Genomic DNA, 10,000 nt, shown 5'->3' with positions numbered 1-10,000 from the left:
TGCCAACAGCCACAGAGGAAATGAGCGCTAACAAATCAGAAGGGAAGAAAAAGGACCCGCCCACATCCCCACAGAGCCAATCGGATGTGACCCCTGTCAGGAACGCCACAGGCTCGTCCAATCAGCACAAGTCCCGCCGGTGAGCCGGGTGGACCCTCAGTAACCGCAGTGACCGTAGTAACGGAAACAACCAGAAACCGCCATCGCGCCCATACTCCGCGGAGATCGCCATGACGACGCGGCGGCTGGGCTCAGCGTGGTGGTCGGGGGGCGGGGCCTTGCTCTGGCTGGCGCTGCTGTGGCCCCCGGGGCCCCCCCCAGGGGCGGAGGGCGACTGCTGGCTGATCGAGGGGGAGAAGGGCTTCGTGTGGCTCGCCATCTGCAGCCAGAACCAGCCGCCCTACGAGGCCGTGCCCGCGCACATCAACAGCACCATCGTGGACCTGCGGCTCAACGAGAACAAGATCCGCTCCGTCCAGTACGCCGCGCTCAGCCGCTTCGCCAACCTCACCTACCTCAACCTCACCAAGAACGACATCTCCTACGTGGAGGACGGGGCCTTCTCTGCCCAGTACAACCTGCAGGTGCTGCAGCTGGGGTTCAACAGGTAGGACAGGGGACTGGGGTTCAACAGGTAGGACAGGGGACAGAGGGACAGAGGGACAGAGGGACAGGGGTTCAACAGGTAGGACAGAGGGACAGGGGTTCAACAGGTAGGACAGGGGACAGGGGTTCAACAGGTAGGACAGGGGACTGAGGGACTGGGGGACAGGTAGGGACAGAGGGACTGGGGTTCAACAGGTAGGGACAGAGGGACAGGGGACTGGGGTTCAACAGGTAGGACAGAGGGACTGGGGACTGGGGTTCAACAGGTAGGACAGAGGGACTGGGGTTCAACAGGTAGGACAGGGGGACAGAGGACTGGGGTTCAACAGGTAGGACAGAGGGACTGGGGTTCAACAGGTAGGACAGGGGACAGGGGTTCAACAGGTAGGACAGGGGACTGGGGTTCAACAGGTAGGACAGAGGACAGAGGGACAGAGGGACAGAGGGACAGAGGGACAGGGGACAGGGGTTCAACAGGTAGGACAGGGGACAGAGGGACAGAGGGACAGAGGGACAGAGGGACAGGGGACAGGGGTTCAACAGGTAGGACAGGGGACAGAGGGACAGAGGGACAGAGGGACAGAGGGACAGGGGACAGGGGTTCAACAGGTAGGACAGGGGACTGGGGTTCAACAGGTAGGACAGAGGGACAGGGGACAGGTAGGACAGAGGGACTGGGGTTCAACAGGTAGGGACAGAGGGACAGGGGACTGGGGTTCAACAGGTAGGACAGGGGACAGAGGACTGGGGTTCAACAGGTAGGACAGGGGACAGGGGACAGGTAGGACAGAGGGACTGGGGTTCAACAGGTAGGACAGGGGGACAGAGGACTGGGGTTCAACAGGTAGGACAGAGGACAGAGGGACAGAGGGACAGAGGACAGAGGGACAGAGGGACAGAGGGACAGGTAGGGACAGAGGACAGGGGACTGGGGTTCAACAGGTAGGACAGGGGACTAGGGTTCAACAGGTAGGACAGGGGACAGGGGTTCAACAGGTAGGACAGAGGACAGGGGTTCAACAGGTAGGACAGGGGACAGGGGTTCAACAGGTAGGACAGAGGACAGGGGTTCAACAGGTAGGACAGGGGACAGGGGTTCAACAGGTAGGACAGGGGACTGGGGTTCAACAGGTAGGACAGGGGACTGGGGTTCAACAGGTAGGACAGGGGACTGGGGTTCAACAGGTAGGACAGGGGACAGGGGACTGGGGTTCAACAGGTAGGACAGGGGACTAGGGTTCAACAGGTAGGACAGGGGACAGAGGGACAGAGGACAGGGGACTGGGGTTCAACAGGTAGGACAGGGGACTGGGGTTCAACAGGTAGGACAGGGGACAGGGGACTGGGGTTCAACAGGTAGGACAGGGGACTAGGGTTCAACAGGTAGGACAGGGGACAGAGGGACAGAGGACAGGGGACTGGGGTTCAACAGGTAGGACAGGGGACTGGGGTTCAACAGGTAGGACAGGGGACAGGGGACTGGGGTTCAACAGGTAGGACAGGGGACAGGGGTTCAACAGGTAGGACAGGGGACTGGGGTTCAACAGGTAGGACAGGGGACAGGGGACTGGGGTTCAACAGGTAGGACAGGGGACAGGGGTTCAACAGGTAGGACAGGGGACTGGGGTTCAACAGGTAGGACAGGGGACAGGGGACTGGGGTTCAACAGGTAGGACAGGGGACTAGGGTTCAACAGGTAGGACAGGGGACAGAGGGACAGAGGACAGGGGACTGGGGTTCAACAGGTAGGACAGGGGACTGGGGTTCAACAGGTAGGACAGGGGACAGGGGACTGGGGTTCAACAGGTAGGACAGGGGACAGGGGACTGGGGTTCAACAGGTAGGACAGAGGGGACAGAGGGACTAGGGTTCAACAGGTAGGACAGGGGACAGGGGACTGGGGTTCAACAGGTAGGACAGAGGGACTGGGGGAGGTTAGACTGTGTGTGTGTGTGTGTGTGTGTGTGCGTGCGTGTGTGTGTGTGTGTGTGTGTGTGCAGACTGAGGAACCTGACGGAGGGTATACTGTGTGTGTGTGTGTGTGTGTGTGTGTGTGTGTGTGTGTGTGTGTGTGTGTGTGTGTGTGTGTGTAGACTCAGGAACCTGACGGAGGGTATACTATGTGTGTGTGTGTGTGTGTGTGTGTGTGTGTGTGTGTGTGTGTGTAGACTGAGGAACCTGACGGAGGGTATACTATGTGTGTGTGTGTGTGTGTGTGTGTGTGTGTGTGTGTGTGTGTGTGTAGACTCAGGAACCTGACGGAGGGTATACTATGTGTGTGTGTGTGTGTGTGTGTGTGTGTGTGTGTGTGTGTGTGTGTGTGTGTAGACTGAGGAACCTGACGGAGGGTATACTATGTGTGTGTGTGTGTGTGCAGACTGAGGAACCTGACGGAGGGTATACTGTGTGTGTGTGTGTGTGTGTGTGTGTGTGTGTGTGTGTGTGTGTGTGTGTAGACTCAGGAACCTGACGGAGGGTATACTATGCGTGTGTCTGTGTGTGTGTGTGTGTGTGTGTGTGCAGACTGAGGAACCTGACGGAGGGTATACTGTGTGTGTGTGTGTGTGTGTGTGTGTGTGTGTGTGTGTGTGTGCAGACTGAGGAACCTGACGGAGGGTATACTATGTGTGTGTGTGTGTGTGTGTGTGTGTGTGTGTGTGTGTGTGTGTGCAGACTGAGGAACCTGACGGAGGGTATACTGCGTGGGCTGGGGAGGCTGCAGTATCTGTACCTGCAGGCCAATCTCATCGAGACCGTCAGCCCCAACACATTTGAGGAGTGCCTGAACATCGAGAACATCGACCTCTCCATGAACAGGTGCTGCTACTGGGGCGTGACACTCTTATTTTGTTGTTATGCTGTTGTTTGTTATTATTTTGTTGGAAGTTGTGTTGTGTTGTTATTATCTTTTAGGTTGTGTACACCAGTGAGCTGTTTTCTCCTTGTTTTGTCGTTGTTTACACACGGACAAGGAGCTCTCGAGATGAGAGCTGTGTTCCAAGTGCTTTTCAGCGCTATAGCAACTCTTCAGCTGGATAAAAATAATTGAAGGGCTGTAAAAGGCTTTTCTCAAATAAAGAGCGGTTACTTTTTGGCAAGACAGCGAACGTTAGCACTAGCTAACATTAGCTAGCTATCTTAACTTGCTCCGTTTAGTGACATACAGCTCATTGGTGGACGCAGCCTAAATGCTGTCAAATTAAAGTGTGCTGTGTTGTTGTTGTTGCTGTTGTTATTGTTGTGTTGTTTTTGTTGTGGTGTTGTTGTTCTTGTTCTTGTTGTCGTTGTTGTGCTGTGTTATTGTGTTGCTGCCATTGTTTTTAATCTTTGTGGTAGTGTTGTTGTTGCTGATGTTGTAGTTGTGATGTTGTGGTATTGTTGATGTTTTTGTTGATGTTGTTGTTGTTGTCGTCCCAGGCTCCAGCAGCTGGATGGCTCGGTGTTCGCGGGCCTGTCCAAGCTGACCACGTGTGAGCTGTACACCAACCCGTTCAACTGCTCCTGCGAGCTGCTGGGTTTCCTGCGCTGGCTCTCCCTGTTCCCCAACCGCACCAGCGAGCGCATGCAGTGCGACGCCCCGGCCGGTTTCTCCGGCTACCCCCTGCTGAGCCCGGACCCCCGCCGGCCCGCCCAGCGCAGCGCTCTGCGCATGCTCAGCGCCGTCTGCGCCGACGACGGTGGCAGCAGCGCCTCCCCCTTCGCCGTCGGCCAATCCGACCCCACCGCCCGCGCCCCGGGGGCCGCCCCTCCTCCTCCTCCGTGCGCGTTGGACGACTGCGGCTCGGGGCTCCTCCCCCCCGCCGTCGGCGCCGTCGTCCCCGACGAGGGGGCGGCCAGCCCCAGCCCCGCCCGCCCGGGGGATGCGGACCAGCTGCCGGAGGTGAGGGTGAAGCAGGTGACGCCCACGGGCGCCGTGCTGTCGGTGCGCATCCCGCAGCCCTACCGCCGCATGTACATCCTGGTACTTTACAACAACAGCTTCTTCACCGACATCCAGAAGCTGCACGGCCACAGCCAGGAGGTGGAGCTCCGGGACCTGCGCGCCCGCACGCCCTACACCTACTGCGTGGTCTCCGTGCGCCACGCCCTGCGCCAGAACCACACCTGCGTCACGCTCTCCGTGGGGGGCAAGCCCCCGCGCCCCGGCCACGCCGCCGGACAGGCCTCCGCCACCTACCACATCATGGGCGTCCTGGGCTGCCTGTTCGGCCTGCTGCTGCTCCTGGGCGCAGCCTGCCACTGCCGGAGGAGGCGGCGCCACCGGCGCGAGAAGCGCCGCAAGATGGAACGCATCCAGCGGACGCTGATCGAGCTGAAGTACGGCGGGCTGGGCGAGCTGGAGGCGGCGGGGAGGGGCGGCTCGCTGGCACAGCTGGCCCGGAAGCAGAGCCTGTCGGCGGGGGAGAGCCTGTCCAGGCTGCCCTACCTGGGCGGGGAGCTGGAGCAGTACACCATCCAGGAGATCATTGAGACGCCCAAGAGCAAGGCCAGCTACCTGGACGTCCGGGGAGGAGGGGAGAGGGAGAGGGAGAGGGAGAGGGAGAGGGAGAGGGAGAGGGAGAGGGAGAGGGAGAGGGAGAGAGAGTCCCCTCAGCCCCAGGGCTCTGTGGCGGAGATCTGCACCATCGCTAAGGAGGTGGACAAGGTCAACCAGATCATCAACAACTGCATCGACGCGCTCAAGTCAGAGTCCACCTCCTTCCAGGCCGGCTCCGGGGGCGTGGTCAACCCCCCAGGCTCCTCCCCCTCCGCACCCGGCCGCGACCCGCAGCTGATGCTGATCCCCGACCAATCGCAGACTGGAAAGTTGGGAGGGGGAGGAGGAGGAGTAGGGGGAGGCGGGACAGGAAGTGGAGGAGGAAGTGGTTTCCTGTCTCCGGTGTATAAAGGCGGGGCTTACCAACACCCGATCCAGCGGCACCACAGCATGGAAGCCCCGCCCACCATGCGTCCGAGCTCCTCCTCCAGCTCCTTCAGGTCGGACGGGGGCTACCACCCCCCCGCCACGCCCCCTCTATCCTCAGCCCCAGACAGCAGGTATGCGTGCGTGCGCGTGCGTGTGTGTGTGTGTGCGTGTATGGTGTGTGTGTGTGCGTGTATGGTGTGTGTGTGTGTCAGGGCGGGTCATACTTTTTTCTTCTTTTTTTTTTATAAAATAAAAAGGGGTGTCTATTTCCTGTTTTTTAGTGAGGAATCCAAATATGAAAGATTTTTTTTGATAGAATAACTCTAAGCTAGGTAAATTTTCATTTGAGAATTGGTGATTATTTTGCTATTTTTCCAGAAAAACCTAACTTATGTGGAGACTTTTATTTTGAAATTATGGCTTTTATTTCGGTAACTTACTGATGGGACATCAGTTGTGACCATATTTGCTTGAGTTGTGGCCATCTTTGTTTCTGAAGGTCATCATGATTCTTCCTTATCCATCCATTTCCTGTTCTATTGTGGCAGTTTGCTATTGTAGTTCCATAGTGAAGCAGATTTCAAAGGAAGATTTTTCATATATATTGACAAAGCCATATCACATTTACACATTTATTAACAGGTGAACATACAGATTTATAAATTGCATATATATCATTTGATAAAATTGATGCTGGACTCGAACCATCCTCTGACCAGCCTCTTTCTCTTCCTCCTCTCCTCCTCCTCTCCTCCTCTCCTCCTCCTCTCCTCCTCCTCCTCCTCCTCCTCCTCCTCCTCCTCCTCTCCTCGTCCCGTCCAGGTTCATTGAGCAGTCCTCCCCTCCAGGTGGCGCCAGTGACTCCATCCTCACCATCACCCCTGTGGCGGCCATCTTGCGTGCGGAGGCCCAGCGGATGCGTCAGTACCAGGAGCACCGGCACTCCTACCCCGGCCCCCCGCTGGGCCCGGACCCCCGGGAGGACCCCCGCCTGGCGCGGCCCCCGGCCTCCGCCCTGGAGCCCCTGTCCTCCTACGGGCAGCGGTCCCCCCACTACCACAGCCTGAGCTCCAGCTCCAGCGCCGGCTCGCCCGCCTGCACGCCCACGCTGGGCCTCTGGGAGCGCTTCAAGATGCACCGCCGGCGCCACCGCCACCAGGCCGAGGAGTACGTGGCGGCCGGACACGCGCTGAGGCGCAAGGTGCAGTTCGCCAAGGACGAGGACCTGCACGACATCCTGGACTACTGGAAGGGCGTGTCGGCCCAGCAGAAGGCCTAGGGCCGGGAGAGACCTGCTGTAGGCCTAGGAGAGACCTGCTGTAGGCCTAGGAGAGACCTGCTGTAGGCCTAGGGCCGGGAGAGACCAGCTGTAGGGTTAGGGCCGGGAGAGACCAGCTGTAGGCCTAGGGCCGGGAGAGACCAGCTGTAGGCCTAGGGCCGGTAGAGACCTGCTGTAGGCCTAGGGCCAGGAGAGACCAGCTGTAGGCCTAGGGCCGGGAGAGACCAGCTGTAGGCCTAGGGCCGGGAGAGACCTGCTGTAGGCCTAGGGCCGGTAGAGACCAGCTGTAGGCCTAGGGCCGGGAGAGACCAGCTGTAGGCCTAGGGCCGGGAGAGACCTGCTGTAGGCCTAGGGCCGGGAGAGACCTGCTGTAGGCCTAGGGCCGGGAGAGACCAGCTGTAGGCCTAGGGCCGGGAGAGACCTGCTGTAGGCCTAGGGCCGGGAGAGACCAGCTGTAGGCGGAGAGATACTGAGCGCACACACACACACACACATATATATGTACACATACACATATGCACACACATACACACAAATATACACATAAACATATATACACCCATATACACACATATATGCACATACACATATACACACTAGGGGTGTAACGATACACTCATCTCACGATACGATACGCGATATTGGGTTGACGATGACGATAACGATACGATACGATCCACTAAGGGCAGGTGTGAAGCGTTGCAGTAGCGCTGCTGTTCACACCAATAGTGCATTTCTCCACATTTCTACTCCAATACACTTTGTGAATTTAGAGCTTAACTGTTGTAATATCATGGAGGCCTAGAGACAAAAGACGTGTTTGTTACCAGCGTTGTGTAGCCAGCGTTCACTGATATACAATAAACATATCACCATATTGTTTTCACCATGACGATACGTATTGTGACGTTTCTGTATCGCGATATATTGTTACACCCCTAATACACACATACCCATATACACTCACACATATACACACACATATACACACATACCCATATATACACAAATATACATATACATACATATACACACATGTATATTATACACAGACATACAGGTACACAGTAATATACACACATATACTGTACACACACATGCACAGCGCTAGGTCCACTAGGTTAGCCCGTACGGTACCAGAATCCAGCGCTGACGTTAGACCGATGTTGTTCTTCCTGACAGAACCGTAGCGGTTTGTTCTAGAAGCCAGGAGGGACCACATGAAGAGGCGGTTCCTCTCTCAGAGCAGAAGAGGGTTGTGTAGAACCGTTGGTCCCTGTTGGGGTCCACTCTGTAAAAACCTTAGACATAGAGTAGCTGTTTTCTATTCCCTAGGAGCCCTATAGAGATCCCTGTTACACTGAGCTGACCTATAGAGATCCCTGTTACACTGAGCTGACCTATAGAGATCCCTGTTACACTGAGCTGACCTATAGAGATCCCTGTTACACTGAGCTGACCTATAGAGATCCCTGTTACACTGAGCTGACCTATAGAGATCCCTGTTACACTGAGCTGACCTATAGAGATCCCTGTTACACTGAGCTGACCTATAGAGATCCCTGTTACACTGAGCTGACCTATAGAGATCCCTGTTACACTGAGCTGACCTATAGAGATCCCTGTTACACTGAGCTGACCTATAGAGATCCCTGTTACACTGAGCTGACCTATAGAGATCCCTGTTACACTGAGCTGACCTATAGAGATCCCTGTTACACTGAGCTGACCTATAGAGATCCCTGTTACACTGAGCTGACCTATAGAGATCCCTGTTACACTGAGCTGACCTATAGAGATCCCTGTCACACTGAGCTGACCTATAGAGATCCCTGTTACACTGAGCTGACCTATAGAGATCCCTGTTACACTGAGCTGACCTATAGAGATCCCTGTTACACTGAGCTGACCTATAGAGATCCCTGTTACACTGAGCTGACCTATAGAGATCCCTGTTACACTGAGCTGACTGGGGAAGACAACTCTCTTTTCTACATAGAAACTTCCAGACATTACAATAATGTTATTCTTACTGTTCATTATTATTATTATTATTATTATTATTATTAACGTTATAATTGTTATTATCAATAATATTATTCTAGGTATTATTTGGATATCGCATGGGCCTGTCCAGTGAACTGTGGGTTGACTTGTGTACTTCTCAACAAACAAACAAACAACAAACAAACAAGTGACATCACGTCCAGTGATGAAGACCTTCCCTGTTCCTTCTTTAGCGTTTTTCTAGCGGAGAATGTTCTGTAGAATGCTAGAACGCAAGGGATCTGTAGACTAACTAACTAACTAACTAACTAGAACCCAGGGGATCTCTAGATGAACTAACTAACTAACTAACTAGAACCCAGGCGATCTCCAGGTGAACTAACTAACTAACTAACTAGAACCCAGGGGATCTCCGGGTGAACTAACCCACCCACTCTCGTTTCTACGGCGATGGATGAATGAACTGTACAGAAGAAAGAGAAGTTCTATATTTGCAGCAGCAGTCAACTGTTTCTACGACAACAAGGATTTTATTGAAAAAAACCCTTGGGAGACTTTTCCTAACCGACCCGCCCAAAACAGGGCGTTTACTTTTGAAAGCAAGCAAGCAAACAAACAGCAACAACAACTGTGTAATGAATGTCTTCTAGTGTTCAGGGACAGAACCTGCGCTGTAGCAATGATCTGTTACCCACAATGCACCTCTCCCCCCTCCAGGCCCCTCCCCTCAACATCCCTAACCCCGTCCCCTTCCTCTCTCTGTTGAGTTCATCTTGCCAAACCACCAGTCAAAATGCACAATACTGAACAAAACTTCCATTGGCATACTCCCCTGCTGTCCTCCAATCACACGAAGGCCACTCCCCTAGTTCTCCTGCTGTCCTCCAATCACATGAAGACCACTCGCCCAGCTCCCCTGCTCTCCTCCAATCACACGAAGGCCACTCCCCTACCTCCCTTGCTCTCCTCCAATCACACGAAGGCCACTCCCCTAGCTCCCTTGCTCTCCTCCAATCACATGAAGACCAAAGTGCTGTGGTAGCCGATTCAACACCCTATAGCCCCTCCCCCTTTCTTTCTACACACACATACACACACACACACATGCACGCACGCACGCACGCACGCACACACACACACACACACACACACACACACACACACACACACACACACACACACCTTGAACTTGAATACAGACA

General features: G+C 55.0%; 1 protein-coding gene across 1 annotated transcript; it reads left to right on the top strand.

Moving 5' to 3' along the window:
- Positions 1 to 230: 230 nt before the first annotated feature.
- LOC311327261 (protein ELFN1-like) lies at positions 231 to 6,791 on the top strand (the record flags this gene model as incomplete). Its single annotated transcript, XM_084460294.1, has 5 exons — positions 231 to 607; positions 3,280 to 3,423; positions 4,024 to 5,434; positions 5,522 to 5,643; positions 6,335 to 6,791. 5 exons carry the CDS (start codon positions 231 to 233, stop codon positions 6,789 to 6,791), a joined length of 2,511 nt encoding a protein of 836 aa, XP_084316420.1.
- Positions 6,792 to 10,000: the final 3,209 nt, after the last annotated feature.

This window comes from Borostomias antarcticus (assembly GCF_949987555.1).
Source record: "Borostomias antarcticus genome assembly, chromosome: 31".
Classification (NCBI taxonomy): domain Eukaryota; kingdom Metazoa; phylum Chordata; class Actinopteri; order Stomiiformes; family Stomiidae; genus Borostomias; species Borostomias antarcticus.
The sequence above is the reverse complement of the archived record's forward strand: the minus strand, read 5'-3'. Positions and strand labels throughout refer to the sequence as shown.